General features: G+C 30.8%; 2 protein-coding genes across 3 annotated transcripts; both read left to right on the top strand.

The window, feature by feature from the left end:
* The first annotated feature begins 9,809 nt into the window (after positions 1-9,809).
* Gasp (Chitin binding Peritrophin-A domain-containing protein Gasp) lies at positions 9,810-19,435 on the top strand. 2 transcript variants are annotated; one of them, XM_011648708.3, is made up of 4 exons: positions 9,810-9,949; positions 12,943-13,344; positions 14,329-14,542; positions 19,238-19,435. In XM_011648708.3, exons 1-4 carry the CDS (start codon positions 9,910-9,912, stop codon positions 19,296-19,298), a joined length of 717 nt encoding a protein of 238 aa, XP_011647010.1. In that variant the 5' UTR covers positions 9,810-9,909; the 3' UTR covers positions 19,299-19,435. The 2 variants fall into 2 exon arrangements, with proteins under 2 accessions (XP_011647010.1, XP_088939280.1); XM_089083154.1 differs by lacking the exon at positions 19,238-19,435 and adding an exon at positions 15,905-17,545.
* A 759-nt stretch (positions 19,436-20,194) lies between these two features.
* LOC148934965 (uncharacterized) lies at positions 20,195-21,833 on the top strand. Its single transcript, XM_089083153.1, has 2 exons — positions 20,195-20,393; positions 20,663-21,833. Exon 2 carries the CDS (start codon positions 20,737-20,739, stop codon positions 21,637-21,639), a length of 903 nt encoding a protein of 300 aa, XP_088939279.1. The 5' UTR covers positions 20,195-20,393; positions 20,663-20,736; the 3' UTR covers positions 21,640-21,833.
* Positions 21,834-22,631: the final 798 nt, after the last annotated feature.

The raw sequence follows: 22,631 nt of genomic DNA, 5'->3' as shown, positions 1-22,631 counted from the left end.
GTTGAAAAATCGGCAGAATCTTACTTTTGTTTTTCTAAAAAAAAAATTACCATTATGAGCTGGAATTATCTGGAATTTAAATATCAAATTAAATTCTCGTCTATTTACTCGAATTCTGTAACATTTTCGCTCTTGACATGTAAATTTGTAAATAAAATATGTTAATTTTTGATTGATAGGCAGATAAGTGCAAGGCAGTCTGCCCGCGTGTCTACTATCGACAAAGGAAAGGTGTGTGAAACGGGATGCAACCGAGGTCTGAGTCCGAAAACTGGGTGACATTTAAAAGTCGTGACGCGCGCAACGTCACGTCGTCGAGGAAGAGGGAAAAATGCTCTCGAGAGCGCGTCGCAGAATAAAAGAGTCGCGAATCCACGTGAAAGAGAAACGATGGATCACGACACGAGCATCTGGCTGAATTCGAAATCACACATCGCACTTTCTTTGAGAATGAAGCTAATGTACTTCGCAAAATTTCTTGGACCGTTGAAAAAAGAAGAGGAAAAATAGAGATTACGGATAATCCAATTAAAATCTCCATATCGAATATAATAATTAATTATATCAGTGTTTGTCCTTTCCTCGAATTCTTGTAGTCACGAAAAATTTCACGGTTCAGAAATTGATCTTCCGAATTTGTTCGCTTTTTAATATATCTTCGTCAGTTCTCTCGCTTGAGAGGATGCACTGCAAACGCAGACTTGGCGCGAATGCACCGAGAAAAGGAGAAATACCAGTGGGGACCTTGAAGAGCGTGAACATTCTTTCATTAAAATTTCATCTATGGGCCGAATCGCGTCCGACGCGAAGGAAACGCGAAATAGGGAATGCAAGTCGCGCGCGTGTAAGAAGAAGCAACCGACCAGCCGGCTGATTGGCATTCGCGATGCATCACGCACGTACCGCGACGTCGAGGGACAAAACGCCCGGAGGAAGGTGCCTATGCGCGAGGAAGGTGTCAATAACCTCTTGCGGCACTCTCCTCCACCTGCGCTTTTTTTCTACCTCCCACGCCGCCTCGACGACACCTCCGCGCCGCGATCCATCTGACGATGCGCTTCTTTTAGACGTCGCCTTAATGCAGCACACAATTGGTTGCGAAAGAACTCGAAAGACAATTTTTTTTATGAAAGTGTAATTAAGGATGCGCTATACCTATTTTTATAATTTATATATTTACAATAAAAAAAATTATAGATTATTCGCATTATATAAAATCGCATTATATAAAATAATACGTAAGAATTTAGCAGCGGTTTCGAATCAAAAATATTTGAAAAAATAAATAAAAGTGTCAAAACTTTATATAAATAATCTTAAATACTTAAAAGTACTTATATAATATTAAAATATTGAGATTTTTGTCATTAATCTTTAACTACATTTCTATTAAAGCACATTTCTATTTTATATTAAAACAATTTTTGATCAAGATTCTAAACCACCGTAAAATTTTTTGTATTACTTTTAAATGTAATCTAGAATAATCTATAATTTTTTTCATTCCTTTATATTAATAGATGTAAATGTTTTTAATCATCTTCCTTGAATTGCGAAAGGCTCTTTCAAACATTAAGAAATACGATAACGTAAATCAAAGTTTTTGTGAATCAACTATTTTCTAGAAAAATATTCTGCTATTTAATAATTAAATTAAATTATAAATTTTTTGTCTCTTAAAAACATAAATCTGTAGATAGATGGATATAATTATGTAATTTCCGTAAAAATTATGCGATTTAAAAATGCCAGACCAATTCTGCAAAGTTCCACTCACGCATAATTCTTTAACGGAATTTATAAATATCTAAAAAACTCAGACATTTAAATTAACTAAATGGTTTTCGCGTAGAACAACACATGCATATGTTAAAGTTCACGTCTGCATCATTATAATAAAGTTTAACTCGAATCTCACTTTATGCATTTCTTGATTTCTTAAAATTCTCGATTAAAATAAAATAGAAAACCTCAGAATAAAATTACATAACTCTTAATTTTAATTTAAATTTATTAACTAAATTATTTTATTATATTTTTTATTACAACGCAGATTATTATTTTATAATCATTTGATTCTTCACGTCACTAATAAAACCCAATTTAAATAGTGATCGCCACGTTGCGTAAAATCTTGTTCATCTCTTCAATATTCTTTGACCTAATTTTCTGATCGAAGTTACAATTGCCTTAGCAACCTTTCACAACTCTCTCAGAATCTCCTTTGAAATATTTATTAATTACAATTTTTAAAAAACGCCTTTGATGTGTGTATATGTATATATGTGTATAGTACTGAAAAAATACCTCCTTTCTCAATTAACATTTGGTTTATTTTTATCGATCAAAGCCAACTAATTCTTTAATTAATTCTTTAACTAATTCTTTTATTAAAAATATTTTGCTTATTTCTCCAGTATTCTTTATAACTCAGTTTTAAATTAATTTTTATTTTCTGTAACACACAAGCATATACATTTTACATATAATAATAGAGACTTGAAAGAGAAAGAGAGAGAGAGAGAGAGAGAGAGGGAGAGAGAGAGAGAGAGTTTCTCCCACTTTTCACATCTTTATCTCCTGACCATCATGAATTTATTGCACGCTATTTCGGAGTTGTATTTCACAATACAACTTATAATATCAGTCTTCCCCATCAATTAATTTTCCATTATTGTCATTCCGGTTTCGTCAATAGATCGTCCTTTGAACGTGCCGTCGTCCGCGAGTCACGCGATCTCGTGGAGACGGTACGCGCGGGTACGGGCGCGGATGCTGCGGAGAATCCGTCGAAAGCGAGGAGCATCTCACTTTCACTCCCGCGTGCGCGATAGATATGCCAACGGCAGATGCCAACAGATAAAATCACGAAGTCGGCAAAAGCTAGCGGCGCACGATCGTCCTCTCCTCCTCCGCTGAATGAAGCTATTATGCAAGCCGCCTAAGAGATGTTACCTCAGCGCGCCGCCAGAAGCTGCCGACCCGCTGAGCGCGAAATCGCTAATAGAAGAGGATGAACGTTCAGAAATTAAATTTCACACCGCGTTACCGAAGGAAAAAAGCCACGAAACGTGCCCGCGCGAGAGAGCGGCCCGATATTTCGTGGATCTTATGAAAGTGAGATTTATTGTCCCGCTAAGCTCTTGTTAACCTGTGTCTGTGTGTACATCCTATCACATTCAAAGGTTCGTTAACTGTCGACGGCTGTCTGACTTCATTTGTAATAATCCTATAGTTGTATCTAGGCTAGATGTGTAATACAACAAATCGTAAAATTTGTGAAAAAACTTCGTTAAAAGACATTTTACTGAAAGAAAAGAACATTTTTGGTTTGCAACAATATTTATAAGAAACATAAAATAATAAAATAGTCAAATAAAGAAATAATAAAAAAATGATAAATAGATAATGAAATGTGAATAAAATTACATGTACTAAAACGTAAAATAATATAAAAATAACAATTTGTTCTGATCATCGAAGCACAAAAATCGCCCCAGGATATACCGAGATGCCGGGAGATTCTCGCAGAATCACTTTATCTCGCATGGATCTTTTCTTTACGTTCATTTTCAAGAAGAGATTTTTAGTAAATTTATAATTTTACATGACTTCTGAAGAAAGAATTTTGGCAATGAACGTTTTTTGCTTCTTTAAAATAATTTTTGAAGTTAGAACTCTCAATAATTAATGAGTTTCTATGAAATAATACACAATTCGACACACTGAAATAAAAAAAGTATTGTCTTTCGGAAAGTATATTACGTAAAGTATTTCACAATTAAATGTAAAATAAAAAAAAATACAAGTAGTAAGAAAAGATACGGAGATATAAATTTATGCGTGCACACGCGTGAAAAAAACAGCGTTTTATATATTTCCAAAAAAAAATTAATAGCCGTAAAAAAAAAAGCAGTTTCACAAATACATCGAGTGATTTATCGTCGAGGTAAACAACTTATTAATCAGTTTCCGGCTTTAAATGTCTTCATGGCGCCTTTATTTCAATTATGTTAAACGTTCCGTTCTACTATCGCAGCTCGATCGCTATGAGAAAATCTCCTCGACCTTCGGCAAGATTCCTACGAAAAAGGAAATAATTCGCGCAAGAAGAAATGCGACGACCACGTCTACGTGGCCGGTCCCTTATAAGGGGGATCCTGCAGAAGGACGATGGGTCTTGCTCAAAAAAGGAGAGAGGCCGTGGAGCCGAATATTAATCGCATCGGGACATACACACACACCTTTGGCACGTGGAACACGTAATACCGATCAGAATACCGCAATAATGCACCGTACGCAACGTTACCGTTATCCGACAAGGGTTCGCCTTTTTCGTCGTCTCGAAACATTTCCTTTCCGCCGACGTCAATCTTGACAAAAATGTGCCTCGCATTTTATTTCGAAACGCACACACCGCGCAACGTTTCTTCCACCTCGAGAAACTGTCGCACGCATCTTACATTCTTCATTTTGTTTCGAGAGAAAAAAATTAAATAAATTATAATTATTTTTATTTTTATTATTATATATACGGAATTGAAAAATTTAACGGGGGATAATAGTTAATCGATAAATATCTGGAATGAGATAATGTAAGCATCTACGCGGAGATGTTTGTTAATAATTTTCCATTGTTCTACGAATGCCATCGCGGAAGGTGCGGAGGAAGTTCGATTTGAACGTCGACATGAAAATATCTTCGGAGCTCAGGCGAGGCACAACTGGTGGTCGTTAACTCGGAATATAATACTACGATCCGTATAGGACGTGAAAGTTATCACCGGCGCTGCGAAAACTCGCTCGAACGGCTGGAAATCAAATCGCTTTTACCGGAAGTGCCGCGATGATAACGTGTGCGAGAAGTGTGCAGAATGCGCGCACGGTAAATGCGTCGCGCATTATCGGCGCTTTTAGTTAACTGGCTAACTAAATCAAATTTTTCAAATGGTAAGAGAGATAATAAGATCAAGAGAGATATTAAGCAAATGATAAATAATCCGACAATAAGCGAACTTTGCTGGTAAATTGAATTTTAGATAACACTTGCGCGTTGAATTATTTATACATTATGTCATTATTTAATACATCTGTTACGTTATATTGTCAGAAATTATATCTAATACTTTCTACAATATTCACGCTTATTGTTTTATTATTTTATTATTATTGTAGTAATAATTTGTTTTTAATTATCGCAATGTCACAGGCTAAATTATAGTTAGAATTCACTTTGACAAGTGAGACACGTAAAAGTGTATCGTCGTGTGTATAGAGTCCATTACTTAGATTCGATAGCCAAAAGCCATTTATTGTGCACACTTATAAATCTCGCGCACGCTCGTTACCTCACTCGGGCAAGTAGCGGCGATGCGATTTATTCGAGAAACTGGATTAAACGGAGCGAGAAAGTTCCGTTGTCGTCGTCATTGTCGTCGTCGAAAGCGTCCTGCATTAATATGCGGGTCTGCCTTGGATCGAAATCGTCTTTGGTCTCAAGAAGAAACACGGATCGATTCTTGTTGTTCCAGAGGAATCTCGAAGGAGTGTTCCTATCGACCATTAATTTACAATTTTGTAATATTTAATAAAATAACAAAAAATAAGGATCTAAATATTTAATAAAATAAAATAAATTCAGATAGAACAATTACTCTTGTATGTTAAACTTTTATTACATATCTTATGTTATTGTTATTTTTATATTATTTTACGTTTTAGTACATGTAATTTTATTCACATTTCATTACCTATTTATCATTTTTTTATTATTTCTTTATTTGACTATTTTATTATTTTATGTTTCTTATAAATATTGTTGCAAACAAAAAATGTTCTTTTCTTTCAGTAAAACGCCCTTTAATAAAGTTTTTACAAATTTTACGATCGTTGTATTACTTTTTATATTCCTACTTTTTTCTAATTCCTTCCTTCCGATTCTAAGACTTTCTTATATGACGAAATAACTTGTCCACTGTCGCGAGAAATGGCGAAATGCGTTGCAAAACCCGTGCAACTTTCTTACGTGACGAATCGTAATAGCCGTTGGAAATGTAAACGGATGGTATGAGCGAGTCGATACAGCGTGATCCGATTGATCGATACGACATATGCGACCTTTCGCAATATTGTAAAAACTAGTTCTCAAAGCATCTAAATTGAAAAAAGGCCGCAAAAGAGATACAATTTATATAAAAATCTTAACAACATATACCATAGCAAATACATTGTTCATATATATACAAACATTTAAAATTTTGATTATCAATTATATCTTATATCTTTAACAAGATCTTAACTATATAAATTATTTGTACTTATCGCTACTGAGCTCGTAATCAGTAAACATAGTGAACATAATCAATCCTATTAGTTTCTAAATGATGTAAGAACATTTTTACGCCATTCAGGAAGTACGAACTTTAAAGGTGAGTTTACTGAAAATTTCTAGCATTTAAAAAACAAGATGTCTAGAAATATAAATCTTATAAAAAGTTTAATAATCACGAAAAATGTTATAAGATAACAGATTATAAAATAAATAAAATATTATAATTTTATAATTAAATATTAAAATTTTATAATTAAATTAAAACATATTTATATAATCAACAACGTGTTATACATAAGTAAAGAATATAGAATCAAACATAGAAACAAAAGAAAATAGTAAACTAGTAAACTAGTAAAATTTGTGCCACTTGGATTCTAAGATGGATCTCAATTAACTATTTTATTGCGATCATTTTAAGATCATTAAAACGATTTCTATACCGTAAGAACATAATAAATCAATTTCACCAACAAAGAAACAACAAAACGAATAAAAACACGAGTCGAAGTTAAAATTCTATTTAACTGTTTTCGTGATATTTTTGCATGCTTGTAAACAATTTAATATTTTGTAAGCAATTTAATATTTTTATTCGAAAATTTTACAGCTCGTAAATTAAATGTATATAAAGGGTCATAAATTAAGTTTGCACTCTCTTCTTTTTACAAAATATATAAATGGTTTTCACATAAAACATGATTCGTTTTTGCATTTAAGTTTTCGACTTTTAAAATTAATATTCAGTTTTTTTTTTACTTCCCTGAAAAGACAACCCTACGTTCATTAATACCCAAAAATGGAAACACGTGACATCTCGTCAGTTTTTAGAAAAAAAAAAACATCAATATATCTGTGTTACAAGATATACAAGATGTCTGAATCTTAATGCAAAATTAGAATTATTGAGTTAAAAGAATATTATAAAGATAATTAAAAGAGACAAAAGGAGTTCAGGAAGATTAACGTTTATTAGAAAAGAAAACATTTCTTTTCTAAATAAATAGATTTAAGCAAAAACGTGGAATCAGGTAAAAAGGAGAGTTGAATCTAGGTAAATTTCTACTTTGCATGTAAATTTCTACGTGCATGCGATGTTAATGTAAATTCCGAACTTTTACTCCTGTCTTGGCGAGAATGATTATATACCAATTGTGATGAAAACACCCAAATATATATACCTTACTTTCGATCGAATAGACATACATTTTCGTATATAATAAAATATAATAAATTATTATAATTTATAATTTATAATTTATAATTATTATTACAATTTATAATTAATGATACATATTAATGATTGATATATTAATTCATCTATGTTAACACATTATCTAATAATTAATTATAATTAACAGAATCAATATCTTTCAACAAGTATTAAATTTAAATAAAAAAAATTTTTTAAATGTAAAAGAATTAAATAATGTCCTCCTTTAAATCTTCCAAAATATCGAAAATCAGCATATATTTAAAAATATTCTCATAAAAAAAAATCTTATTTATAAAAAGAATACCTTGATGTGAATGTATATCAAGAGTGTCCAGAATTAAAAGAGCATAATCAAAACGATTGCCACGTGCCCGTTCTTATAACGGATGGCCTCGCACAAGATTCTCGAAGAGGGTGTTGTCTCGGAGAGATGACTCACGCGACTAGGCGCGACCTTCGGTCCCTACCCCGTTATTTTATCGCACCGCAGACTGCCGTGACCTTACGATTATCATTGTAACCACGTATCACAGCCGCGTATGTATAATTATTATTATAGCCACGAGTCGACCGGTATTTTGCAAATCGCGCGACCATGGTCGGCCGGCACACGCTGGCTGCGTACGAAAGCAGTTCGACGAATTTATCAATATGCAAACGCATCTCTCGCCGTCCTCTTGGGTAAAATAATTAATAATTAACATTACTCATAGAAAAAAAAAATCTTCCATTTTATTTTTGCAAACAACGACGAAGACTTTAAAATAATCTGATAATAAGTTTCTCAAAGATTTCCTGAAACGTTAATATAAAAGCACAGGTATATTTCAAAAATAAATCCTGAATTTTTTTTTTTTCAAGAAATAAAAATTTGGACTAAGATGATATTTTGTGAGCATTTTCGGCGAAATGAATTAAATATATTTATCGGCTTCACCTTCCTTTCGCTTGTATATCAAAGAACGACTGTGCCCACATGAGCTTTCTTTCTCTCGCTTTCGACGTGGAATTTCGTGAGTCTGAGGACGAACAAGGCATGCCAAAGATCACGAAGCGTTAATCTTCACCAAATTCTGTGCGAAAACCAGCTGGTTCCAAAACTGGTCGCGCGATTCGCAGTAGATAACGCGGATATGAAAAAAGGAAATAAACCTAAAGGTATTAAGAATTGAAAGTTATTTTAGTGATTTGAGAATTCGCCAACGAAAGGATAGGGAAGATATCGTGAGAGTTCGAACGATATTTCCAGGAGAAAGAAAAGATTTTCAACAAAATTGATATTGCAACTTAGACAAAATAAAAAAAATTCTAAATCTCTTAAACTTTGTTTTAAAATTTAAAATAAAACAACGATAAATTATTAGACTTACAATGACACTATATTAAACTAACATACCAACTTTTGAAGCAAGATTTAAATAATAAATGAGATTTGTAAGTTTATTTATAATAATAAACTTGTTAAACATAGAATATATCTTTAAATCTTAAAAGAAATTGTAGAAAATAAAATTTATAAAGTAAATCTATTAAATCACCTTAAAGGCAAAAAAAAGAATAAAAGTCTGATTGCATTCTTTTTCCATTTATTTTCTTTTTCCACCTTGTTATTTCATCTTCATTTTTATGTAACTATTATTTAGCTTCAAATTGTTATTTTATATACACACACACACACACACACACACACACACACACACACACACACACACACACACACACACACATATATATATATATATATATATATATACATTTGTGTTTTATATTTTTTCAATTTGCTTATTTGTCTCGAATTCTTAAGAATTTATTCCCTGGGAATACTTATTATTTTTTTTTCATATGATTCCTTCATTCAAGAAACAGACGGCTGAGACAAGAATGGAAATATATCCAATGGGAATATTCAATGTGGCATTTTGTTTCACAAATCTGTCTTGTAATAGAAAGAGAGAAAAAGAGAGTGAGAAACGAAAGAAAAGAAAGGGATAGCATTACGAAGAGAAGGAAGACGGAAAGTCTCAAAGTGAGAGACGGGAGAGAGAGAGAGAGAGAGAGAGAGAGAGAGAGAGAGAGAGAGAGAGAGGAGAGAGAGAGAGGAGACAGAGAAATACAAGAAAAGTAGAGAGGTGCACCTCTTCTCGAAGTGTCCGAAGAAGGAGGTGGCAGTTATAGAAAGGGGGGAGAGGGACCTATGACACGTGACCAATGACTTATATAAAGGTGGCGAACGACAGGGCCCAAACACAGAGTTCTGTCTCTCAACGCAGCGGAGGCGGTGTCCTTAAAAGTGCCTGTAGAATTTTTTTTCGTTAATTCTCCGTTCATCCCCGCGTCACATAGTCGACTTTTTCGTTGAACCATGAGGACGTACTACGTGATAGCCGCCATACTGATCGCCGGTACGTAAATAGAGACCAGCCACCATCGGGCAGGGTATAAGGGTGGTGAAGTTAAAAATGGGCCGCGGAAGATCGCGAGTGAGACGCGATACTCGGCGTTAAGAAAGTGGAGATTTCATCGTCAGTGTGTGAAATATACGCGTGTGGTAGAGTAGAGCAGTGCGCCCTACGTGCCCTGCATCGAGGGCAGGATATAATGAGGAATCCTGCGCCAGAATCTCGCCGCATCAAAGGAACTTGATAATTCCTTGGAAACTCTTTTAAAATCGCGATCGCTTGATTCATGTTCGCGCAGTATCATGTGCAAGTTACAGATAACATTTCATCTCTCTCTCTCTCCTTCTTCCTCTCTTTCTTATATTCTTTCTATTGTAATCTTAAATTAAATCATTATTTATTAATTATTTTTATTTTATTTTCAAATATAATATTTAAATTGATAATGCTATCAAATATACTCATTTAGGAAAACAAAGTTTATATATATCTTACAAATTTTATATATATCTTTAAAAATGTTTAAAGTTAAAAAATTATATTTAAATGTAATCTTTCAAATTAAAATAATATATTTTTTATTTAAAATTAAAACTTTTACATAATATTTTTTATTTACATATATAATTATACAATACATTGCATAGTTAATATGTTTCTTTTTTTACTTAAATGTTAAATGTTGTGTTTCTTAAATATGCAAGAAAAAGTCAATCAAGAAATAAAATACAAATATCATTTAATAAAATATTATCATTTAATAATTATTTCCAATAACAAAATAATTACATTAAATTGCAATCACCATTGTACATAATGTTTACTCGTTCCTTTCTTTGTAAAATCAAATTAAAAAATATTTCTTAGAATAATATATATTACATCAATGTTTCTTAATATATTTTTATAAAATTACTTAAAATTTTTTCTTTATACATTAAAAAAATGTAATGTTTAGTATAAAAAAAGTCAATTAGTACTTGGTGAAATCGCACATTTTAATTGCTTTTAAGAACGATTAACTTCTTGGCATTATTAACCTTGCAACTATGTTAATTAAATGCCGTGGTAATTAAAAATTGCCAATGGCCTAAAAAATTTTCCACGCTTTCTTTCCACTGTGACATAACCTTGGCCCAGATCTTGACCCTCTTTTTTGTTCCTTCCTTGCCAAAGAGAGATTCAAGAATACGATTAATCGCAATAGAAATTATATTAAAATTTTCTGTAAATTAATATCAAATTCTCCATTTAACTTAATATATCAAGAATTTAAAAAGAGAAAAAAATTTTAATAAAAAAATATCATATAACATTGGTATATATAAAATTGAAAAAAATTAACAAAAAATACTCAAAGAAATTTATAATTTTAATATTTGACTTAATTATAAAATTATTAACATAAAATATCACAGATTTACAATATAAAAAATTAAGAATAGAATTTCTATATACAAGTTAATTAAATCAGATCATTACTAAGAAGAAACATATGCGCAATCTTTTAGTAAAAACAGGATATTTTAAAACAAAATTTTATCAAAATTTCATATATTAGAAATTTTCTTTTGTTGCACTTTGTATCAACGTATATCATAAAGTATTTAATAACTAAATTGATTATTTCATATTATATATTAAGCTTCCATAATTTTTATAATGAAATTTTCATATCGTCGATATCGTGAAAAAAAGAAGAGAAAGAAAATAGAGAAAAAACATATAATAAAAAAATTATTATTAAGATATAAGGAAAGTAAAATGACTTATGAAAATTTTTTGTTCAGACTTTTTTAAAACATATATTTCAAGCATCTTTAAATTTTTATCTTTGATTATTTTCTTGTTCAATATATTAAAGATCGAATAATTCTCAGTCAATTCTCGATCAATTCTCGGTTTAATCGCAATTTTATTATATGCAAAAATTAATATATAATATATAATATATGCAAAAATATATTAATATGTAAATTGGTACTTTACATAACTATTGCATACTTTAAACAAGTAATTATATAACGACCTAATACCGCATATTTTACAAAACAAGTCAAACTGGGACGGGGTAAAGGGGGACCTTGTCTGCGGTCTCCTGACCGATGAATATTTCGAAGTCGCTTTCGGTGGCGGGACCGGTCCCGTGGAAAACGAAAGTGAATACTACTCCACGTAGACACATTCATATACAGACTCGTACTGAGACTTGCGACGCGAACCGGGTGAACGGGATGCTGAGAAGGCCCAGTCACGAGCGGCTATGGCCGAGGCCTGGCCGCGGGCCCAAAGTGAAAGCGCCCGGCGAAAGTTACCATCCCGCACAGCCCCTTACATAAGATATTTTAACTTATTCAGGCGTCATATGCTGCGTACGCGCGCGCGCCAAAGAAAGAAAGAGATATAATTAAATTAACACAGATTGGTATGTACGGCGAAAAAGCAACTCTGGAAGGGGTGGGGGTCTTATCTATCCCCGATTTTATATTCTCCCATATCGTTACGGTTCTCGGCTGTGTACCAGCCATTTTTTCGCGATTGTTGCTGTTAAAAAGGGGAATGGAAAGAGAAAATCGGAATGAAAGCTCTCTTTCGAGAGCTGCGATCGGCAGTTAGCCATTTTAGCTTGCGATTTCCTACCAAGAACGGTATGGTATCGAACTAAAGGCGGGATCGTTTCTAATCGCGATTCGAAAAACTTGACTTGACTTGACGATCCGCGAATATGCAAGTAAAAGTAATACTCTTTTTGATTTCTTGATGAAAATAAAAGAACACGAAATAAATTATTTTGTTGAAAACATGACGGACATGTTTCAATCGGAATCATAAACGTTGTTTCAAGAAAGAATCTTTTTTCTTTTTGAGATTTTTGATGAAAAGTATACTTATGATACAAACTACGATTTCTTTTTATTAAAATATTGATTGATTTAATATATCACAGAAGATCTCAAGGTTCCCATCAATTTACAATCTTTGCTTGATCATTTCAGGAACAAGCGGCCAGGAATCCTTCAAATGCCCAGACGATTTCGGGTTCTACCCCCATCACATATCGTGCGATAAATATTGGAAATGCGACAACAACGTGGCGGAATTGAAGACGTGCGGCAACGGTCTGGCATTCGATGCCACTGATAACAAGTTCCTCACCGAGAACTGCGACTACCTGCACAACGTGAATTGCGGCGAACGCACGCAGCTCGAACCACCCATCAGCACGCCGCACTGCGCCCGCCTTTACGGTATCTTTCCCGACGAGAAGAAATGCGACGTCTTCTGGAATTGTTGGAACGGCGAGGCGTCCCGCTACCAGTGCAGCCCCGGATTGGCCTACGACCGTGAGGCCAGGGTGTGCATGTGGGCCGATCAGGTACCCGAGTGCAGAAATGAAGGTATGATCACAAGTCCATCGCATGCAAATTGCATAATCGATTTCTTCCGGACCAAGAACGTCAGAACAGTTCAGATAAGAAAAGAATTCGAGCTAGAATAATATTTAAATGTACACCATTTATCAAAAATCTGAACATCTATCTCTTTCATTCTTTAAATTAAAAGTGACGAAATAAATAAGAAAAATTTCAGAAATATTTTATTGATATAATACAAAAGAAATATAAATTGTATAAGCTTATTTGTTTTGTTGCTTTTAATTTAACCCGAAGAAATAGTGTGTGCTCAGACTTTTACAGACAGGTAGTGTATTATTCGCTAAAAGATATATATAATTATTATTTATTTTATACGTATATAAAAAAATTCTATCGTTATATAATAATTATGTTATCTAAAAATTCCCCCTAGAATTTCATAATCTAAAGTTTCCTTGATTATAGAAGAACTAATCGAAATTGATAGTTGCGACTTCTCTTTTTAATGTAACCGATTATAACGATTATAACGTAGACTCATGATTTCTGATCCAATCATCCAGGAACTCGTCACGGGCGATTTGACGCGGATAATAGGATATACATAGAATGTACAGTCACAATCTCGCCTCTCTATTCTGAGACATACAACTGTCACAAATCCTTCTATTTCCTTTCCACTCACTTCCTTTCTACGTTACACACCACAATAAATTGCGATTTTATATTCCTAATACATCCCACTGCCACTGCTAATCCCACCAAGATTTTCTTAATTTTTTTCTCAAATCTAACTTCGTTTTTTTTACCGTTTTTTAAGTAACTATTACGTTAAAAATCTCAAACATATCTCTTTATCTCATATATACAATTTTACATTCTCATATCTCGTATTTCTCATTCGCCAACTCAAGACCGATTAATATCGCAATTATGAAGAAACACGATGCCTTTCTCTATCTCTTTATCACTTTACGTTATATATCTGTTTATTGCGTTACGCAGAGGTCGCCGGAGGTTTTACGTGTCCGGCTGCAGGCGAAGTGAGCGGCGCATCCGGCAGCTTCAGCAGACACGCCCATCCGGAGGACTGCAGAAAGTACTACATATGCCTTGAGGGCATCGCCAGGGAATACGGCTGCCCGATCGGCACTGTTTTCAAAATCGGTGACGCCGACGGAAGCGGCGCTTGCGAGGACCCGGAGGATGTTCCTGGATGGTGAGCATCGTCTTTAATACATCTTTAATACACGAAATCTTCAATACACGATCGTTCAGAGTTGCTATATCTTCACTTATGCAGGAAAGAATAAATTGCACAATTAATTAATAATTGCATAATTAAATTATTAAACTTTTAAAACAATAGAAAAAGAAGGCAATTGCAATAAAAATCTTGGGATTTTAAGAAAATGTGCAATAAGAATTTTTATATTTTCTTGATTTTCTTGATTTTAAAAATCAAATTTTTCTCTTCAAAACCGAAAAGAAGTTAATGTTTTACTATGCAAAATTAATTAATTTTTCAATTAATCAATTCTGTGTGTTATTAAATCGTTTCCTGAAAAATTTTCTATATTATATTATTTCTTTATATTAAAATTTTTTTTTTAATATTGTTTATTATTTTAAATTAACGGAATAACATATTATTAAAGAAATACGTGTTATGAGATATCAACGAAAGTGCAAAAGCAATAATAACACTGACGATGCATTAGATAACAAATAATTGTAGGCTCATTATAAAAATCTGAATTCGATTATCTTGATAATTACAGCTGAAACTTCCTTAAATAAAGTTGTGTTTAAGAACTTTCGGGAAGAGATTGTATTTGTGGACGATCTATAATTAAGATATTCGCGTTACAGCATTCTTACGCGATAGTTAATGACATTTTGCGTAACTGCCGTAAAAAATAATATAAATGAGAATTTGATGCAATTCAAATCGTGTACTTTTAAAGATTGAAGAATCGCATTGTAAATTCACGTTCAATTGTAAAAACGAATTTTTTTCTCGAATATCAAACATTATTCTGACTTAACAAATATTTATATCTGTTACTTAGTATCATTATTATTAATAATTATATTTCTTAATGATCTTCTAACATACTAGTGCTAATGTATATGTTAACTGTCTCATCGTTCTAATATCTTGTTATAATATTAGCCGTTCCCATTCGTAGATTGCCCAGAAAAGCATAATTTAGAATTATTCCTTGTTACATAAATTTAAAGAATACATATTAAATCAAAATTAAACTCTAATTGCTTGGCAATCTACGTGGCGAATTGTAGAAATGCTGCATACTTAATCGTGAAAATTTGCACACACGTACATCTAAAAAAAAAAAAAAGCAAAAAAAATCTTTCCCCCTCAATGCCTTAGAAGAAACTTTGCGATACTTTGTGATCGCAATCTGCAAATTTTTCTGACTAAATGCAAATACAGCCCCTCTATGTGTATGCATGTGCATTTCGCCCGCAAGCATAACGCAAGAGCACGCCGCAGCACACAGTAGCGCGCACCAAGCATGTCCTGACCTTCGGGTTTTTCTCGGTTTCTGTTCCGCAGTGAGGATTACTACGGTGACCTGGACCTGAAGAGCATCCGGAAGAGTGAGCTGCTCGCCGGTATTCAGAACGAACCCAGAAAGCCGAACCAGGCAGCCCTCAAACCTAGGCCCTCAACAATTGGTGGGCCCACGAGGCCTTCACCCCTCCAGGAATAAATCCTGAATTATCTCATCCTTTATCTCACTCTTCCTCTTCTCGCCCTTTCACATTCACTCCTCCTTTCTATCTCTTTATCTCTCTTTAGTCTTTCTACTTCTCTCTATACTCTTTCTCTTTATGTCTTTCTCTCTTTTTTGTTCTCGCCATTTAATTTTATCAAATTCTATCGCAAATTATTGATGCGAAGTCTAGATTATTAAATTATTAAAATGTCGCATTTCTTTTTATAAAATAAAATAATTTTTTATTACAATATAATTTTTCAATAATGAGATCATGCTGGATCATGATGTTATCGTATTCAAACATTTAATAAATAAATTATTATCTCAAATATGTTATCATTTAACATAAAAATTATTTTTTTTAATTTGATAATTCTAGTTTAATTCTATAATAAAAATATTTACAAACTTCCTTGTATTTTCTATATTTTTTAGCACTGTCCCTTTAATTTATTTTAAAATGTTTAAATTTATATCGATTTTACGCCAGTAAAGTGTATCAAAGTATATTTTTGGTTTTTTCCCTTTTCTTTCTTGTTCTTTCTTCTCTTTTAACTTTTTTCCCATTTTCTCGTCTCCTATTCTTTTGTATGTTTCATTTCTCTTTCTTTTTCTTTTTCTATTTTTTTCTATCAGACATTACATACATACATACATATATACATACATACATACATACATACACTCGCATACACATACATAATTGAAGGAAAATACAATCTTGATTACATAAAGAGGATTTCTCCGAAAGGGAAGTAATTAGCGACCCACAAGGATCGATCTCGAAGCGAAATCTCGAAACAAAATCTATGAGATTCTTAGAGGATGAAGAATATGCAATCGAACTACTATAAATTTCGTGCCCTAATATATTCTCGTGAGATTCCCTCTCGTCGTCCTAATCGCACGTCTTTTTGCAATCTGTATACACAGAACATATGTTATTTTTATAATTATAATAGAATAAAAGAAAGGGGAACAGAGACATGTATACGCACGACCGATTAGTGCGACGAGTAATCACGAATTTCAAGAAATCACGTAAAAAGTATTCTTTGTGCTTGTATATATTACATTTTGCAATATATACAAGCAGTAATATATATTGCTATTAAAAAATTTAATATTATTTTTAGTTGTCAAAACAAAATTTGGAAAAATTGGCAGAACTTTTGCCAAAATTATATTTTTATAATTTTTCAATGTATGTCATGTAAAATTATTAATCATAATTTATAATTAGAAATCCTTAGATTAAACAGAATTAAAATCTTGTCAAAATTGCTATCTTTTTTTATACAATTAATGCCTAATTGATAATAACTATCAGTTATGATATAGCATACAATTTTCTGACAAATGCTCAAACGACTGATATTTTATAAAAATTAATTGTGACGCCTCATTGGCGATTGCTTTTTATTAATAAGGCGTTTGGCAATTTCTTTTAATTAATAAAAAACTCATCCTCTCTTTAGATGTTATTTTATATATATATATATATATATATATATATATATATATATATATATATACACTTATAAACTATATTTAATCTATTTTTTTCCTTTTTCCTTTTCCCTTTTTTCTTTATCATAAAAGTGGAAGAGACCTATAATTTCGTAATAACGAGAACATAAGAGAGCATTGAGAATTGTTTTTGCAATCAAACTTGCACATTTTTTAAAAATATATACATTCCATTAATTATTTCATTTGTAGTCATCTTATTATTCTATTAATGCAAATTCTGATTTATTTTAATAATATATTAGTTTTTCTAAATAATATATTTTCAGAAACGTTTTATTTTAAATGCCTTTCCTGAGAATTTCTATTGTAAAGTATTGTAAAATAATAAAATATTTTTTATTGTAAAATATAATTAAATTTTGCAAAAACCATTCTCGATAGAAATATTCCAACTAAAGAATTAAATCTAATGAAATTATATTGATTTTAATTCTTCAATGAAACACACAATAAGAAAAGTAAAAGATATCGATTTCATATCGCGTATGAGATCAAGATCCGTTGGATTCACGTTATTAACGATCCAATCTATAACTCGGAAATCTTTCCGATATTTGACGTCATTATTATGTAAGCAAGATCGGCCGGTTTTTCGTGTTCTTTAAATAAAGCGAAAAGTCCATACAATAAAAAAATAAAATTCTTCGAAGATTTCAATATATCATATTTTCACCGCATATTTAATGTTGGCATTAAAATTTTATTTAATTAATAATAATTAATTAATAATTTAATAATTCGCTGCTCTATTTAATTAATATTAACATCGTATTTATTTTTAACATGTATCCATTTAATTAAAATTATGTATAATTATAAAATTTATTTAAGATTGCAATAGTATTTATATGTACATTCGAAAAGAAAATTAGATAATCATTATAATTAATTTAATATTAAATATGTGGTGAGAATATAGATAATTTCTCTATCTATTTGTTCTGTTAATCCTGTTCCTTAAACCATTTGAATCGATCGCTAATTATTGATATTGACAGATTTCTTCATTTTTAATTTTTACTGTATTTAATATTGTATTCAATAATTTCTTAACACCTTTTGTGTAGCTACTCGTTGCATGTTAAACTATTGCCTAATGATGTTACATATGTATACAACTTAACCGTAACGTATGCAATGTATTGATCAAATCCTAAACGTTTTAATTTGAAACCTAGTAGAAGCTTGAAAACTCGTATCTTAACATGTACGTCGACTCTCTACATATCCAATTAACTTTATTAATTAAAATAATAATGAAAAGAATGTACATTATACTTCAACAGAGTACATAATATTCTATTACAACTTTGTCAAATTTTCTTACCTCTAAGTCGAGAGATAAAAAATCAATCACAAATTACACATTTTATTCATAAAATTATTTACAAGATATTGTCTGGTATACACAAAGTGATTGTTATTCTTTGTTCTTTCTTCTGCGATCTAAGTTTTTTTTCTCCTGAAACTACAATCTTCGATCGAACTTCCTGATTTTCGAAGTCAGTCAGATTATAAATTATAAAAAAAAAAAACGACACGTCTCATACAAAAATTATGAATGATATAAATCATATTTCAAAGACCAATGATAATTACATGTTATGATCAAATCACATGCAATATTTTCCCAGCCAAGACTATTACGGTGACGTGGACCTAAAGGCCCTTCGTAAACTGGGCTACAGAAAATAGAAGCGTTTGTAGGCAAGCATTCATCGGCGATGAAAATACATCTCGCTGTAGGAAGTCGACCCAAGACGACGATCGTCAGCAGCTGTTGATCACGCTGAGGACGAAAGGGATAAACGCCACAATCAATCTTTTTACAAATCATGACATTTACAAAATTAAATTGTCATCATTCGCATCGTCATGTAAATAAGAAATCGAACCATTCGCGAGAAGATCCATCATAAATACATGTCAAAAAAGCTCTATCTACAAATTTTTTTCCCGTTTTTCTCGAATTGAAAATTTTCCCTGGTAATTTAGAAAGAATGTAGTTAAGTAATATAATAATAAATTTTGAATATACTTTATTTAATAAATATAATAAACAAACAAAAAAATAATTTAAAGTAATAGCGTAACATAAGTGAAAGTATATGTAAGTATATATTTGATACATATGAAATATTAATATTTTTAATCAAATAATTAAAGAATTATAAAAATTATAAGAATCAAATAACATAAAATATATTATTTGATAGACATGTCAAATGTTTTCATTATAATAATTATAAATCGGCGAAACATATATATGTATATATATCATTTCAAATTTAAAACGTTATTTAATAAAATGCAACGACATAAAACTCAATAAAATTCAAAAAATATACAAATAAATTTAATAAAAATTACAACGCGCTTATATATTAGTAGAGTATTTTTTCGCGTGACATATGTTTTTGTAATGCACTTGGCGTCTATCCTGTTTTTTAAAAGATAATTTCGTGTCATATATATTCATTATATCATTTAGATTATTTAATAATTTAAAAAGTAAAAAAATAAATAATAGCAGATTTTAATAAGTATTCGAATAACTTTCTTCAAAATTCTTATCTATGTATCATTGTGTTTATATCATACGAAAACACAAATATAGATTGGCATGTATATAACTCTTGTTAATAATAAATACAAACAGAGACAATATCTACCTTGTTTCCCACTTTTTCCTTCTTAGATATTTGATATAAAACTGCTCGCAATTAGAAAAATTCCACGAAATCAAGTAGCTTGCAACAATATATTCGCAAAAAATTAACCTCCGTGCAGGTATGTATAATACAACAATAAACTTAATTATTATAAATTATAAATTATAAATAAATAACTTAATCTTTTAAAACATATTTGTATTTTACGTAAGTTTTTTCGAGACATAAAAAAATCTGTTCAAGCAAATCTCATTTTCATTTGTGTTTTACTTCGTTTTTTACAATTACGACTAAAAGCATTATTTTGCATGTAATGTCGCTATGCAGCAAATCGCACTAAATCGATAGTTTTGCAACTTATTTTATTTTATTTTAAATATTTCGTAGCGCAAAAACGGAAATCGTGCACACGTTGGCATTGACATAACATCAAAAAAGCAAAGTTTAATCAATCAGTTCACATGGAGGCTCGTTCTTTTAACGAAATACCAAAGATTCTTACAGTTCAAGATGTAACTGGAAAACTGCAAGATATTTTGATATTGCATCATATAAGGCATTTATTAGAAACAAAAGCAGAGATCCTTGAGAAAGATTTCCTTGACGAGTTCGCAGCATTTAAAACAGTTCACGCCGTATACAATCCAAAAGATGTTATTCAGCATATAATGCAAACAAATGCTAAAAAACCTGACATTATTCAAGAGATAATTTTCGATTTTCTCTCAGGTAATATACGACAATCAGTTACTTTTTCTAACATTATGACATTTGAAGAAGACATCCACATTATATGCTTCTTATATAATTTGAAAGTTAAACACGATAAAATGTTTACAACATGCGAAACAGCTATATTATTGAAGAAAATAATGACAGATAAATACAAAATAGATTTTGAGTCATCTTTTACTTTTGAAAAATTAACAGTATTCCATGTAGCATATTCTTTTCCAAGTGTAGCATGGTTCTGCGATTATGACAATTGCTATGAGACTGCATACTTCTTTCCTTGCAATCTCCCTCCAAAAATATATTCAGGCCTGATGCCCTTTGTACTACCTCAGTTAGAAAATCCACCTATTGCAATAATTCTTGCCATAGCTCTTGCATCAAATTCTAAAAAAGTGATTCCCAATTCATTACTATATTTATATACTCGTATTATTAAAATAAGAGAAATAATATTAATTCCCGAACGTTTAAAATTACAACTATGCATACAGTGGGGCATTGTGATAATGGAAGACAAGATATGTAAATTTGCTCCCTGTCTTGAAACAAACCGTCAAAATGCTAAAGACATTATAGCAGCATTATCACGACACGATGAAAAATTACATCATGTCCTACATAAAATTTAACGAAATACATCTACATGAATGTATGTGGCTACATATATTCAATTTTACTTGCAGAAATTACAAGAAGCAATCGAATATTATGACATCCGTCAAATATTCCCGTTAGTTTTAGGCTAATTCAATAATTATATCAGCACTTAAAAATTCCAATAATTAACAATTTTAAAAATTCCAATAATTAACAATTTTGTACCAAATGTGAATATTCGTAGCAATACAATAGTTGGCGGAAATATATTTTATTGATTATTTACTATAATTTTAATGACATTAAGTTAATAAACTTCTATCTCATAATTTCTATTATATTTTTAGAAATTAATTAATTTGTAGAGATTTCAATCGGTCTTTTTTTTTTACGTACGTTTTATATTCTTTTACATTTATTATTTTTTATACCATATAATTTAATAAAAAATAACTGAATAAATATGAAAATACATAATCAACAACAAATAAACAACAAATAAAATATATTTTATGTAAATTTTATATTACAACAAAATAAAATTCAAAAAAATAATAACAAAGATAATAACAAAGAAAAAAACATTATAATACATAATATAATGCAACAATAAAATTTGTATAATATAGTAATATTGTTTAGTACAAGTAATAAAAATTATTATCGTTTGATCGGAATATCTAGTTGATAAAATCTGAATTTGTGAAGACTCTCCATTATTCCTGTCAATTTCAATCGACGGCCTTCTTTTTTTAGCAAACATTTTAAATTGTTTAATTTTTATTACTTGTATACAATTAAATTTTAGATACCAAATCATACATAATAAATTAAATATAAGTACATAATTATGTAAAATATAATAATATGATAAAAATACAATACTTTTTGCAAGTTACAATAGAATTATTTTTATTTAGAATTATTTTAGAATTATTTTTTATTTTTATGTAATTATGAAATACAATGAAAATTAAAAATATATAATTAATAATGTATTAATTATATATTTTATGTATTAATT

This window comes from Pogonomyrmex barbatus, unplaced genomic scaffold, assembly GCF_055798465.1.
Source record: "Pogonomyrmex barbatus isolate J1 unplaced genomic scaffold, ASM5579846v1 scaffold7, whole genome shotgun sequence".
NCBI classification, from domain to species: Eukaryota; Metazoa; Arthropoda; class Insecta; order Hymenoptera; family Formicidae; genus Pogonomyrmex; species Pogonomyrmex barbatus.
Note: the sequence above shows the minus strand (reverse complement) of the source record. Positions and strands in the feature narration are given on the sequence as shown.

Excerpts from the sequence above, each read along its gene's own strand:
- LOC148934965 (XM_089083153.1), top strand. The coding sequence starts at position 20,737 with ATGGAGGCTCGTTCTTTTAACGAAATACCAAAGATTCTTACAGTTCAA.
- Gasp (XM_089083154.1), top strand. The coding sequence starts at position 9,910 with ATGAGGACGTACTACGTGATAGCCGCCATACTGATCGCCG. Across the intron at positions 9,950-12,942 it reads AGCCGCCATACTGATCGCCG|GAACAAGCGGCCAGGAATCC; the intron begins GTACGTAAATAG and ends TGATCATTTCAG. Across the intron at positions 14,543-15,904 it reads CCGGAGGATGTTCCTGGATG|TGAGGATTACTACGGTGACC; the intron begins GTGAGCATCGTC and ends TCTGTTCCGCAG.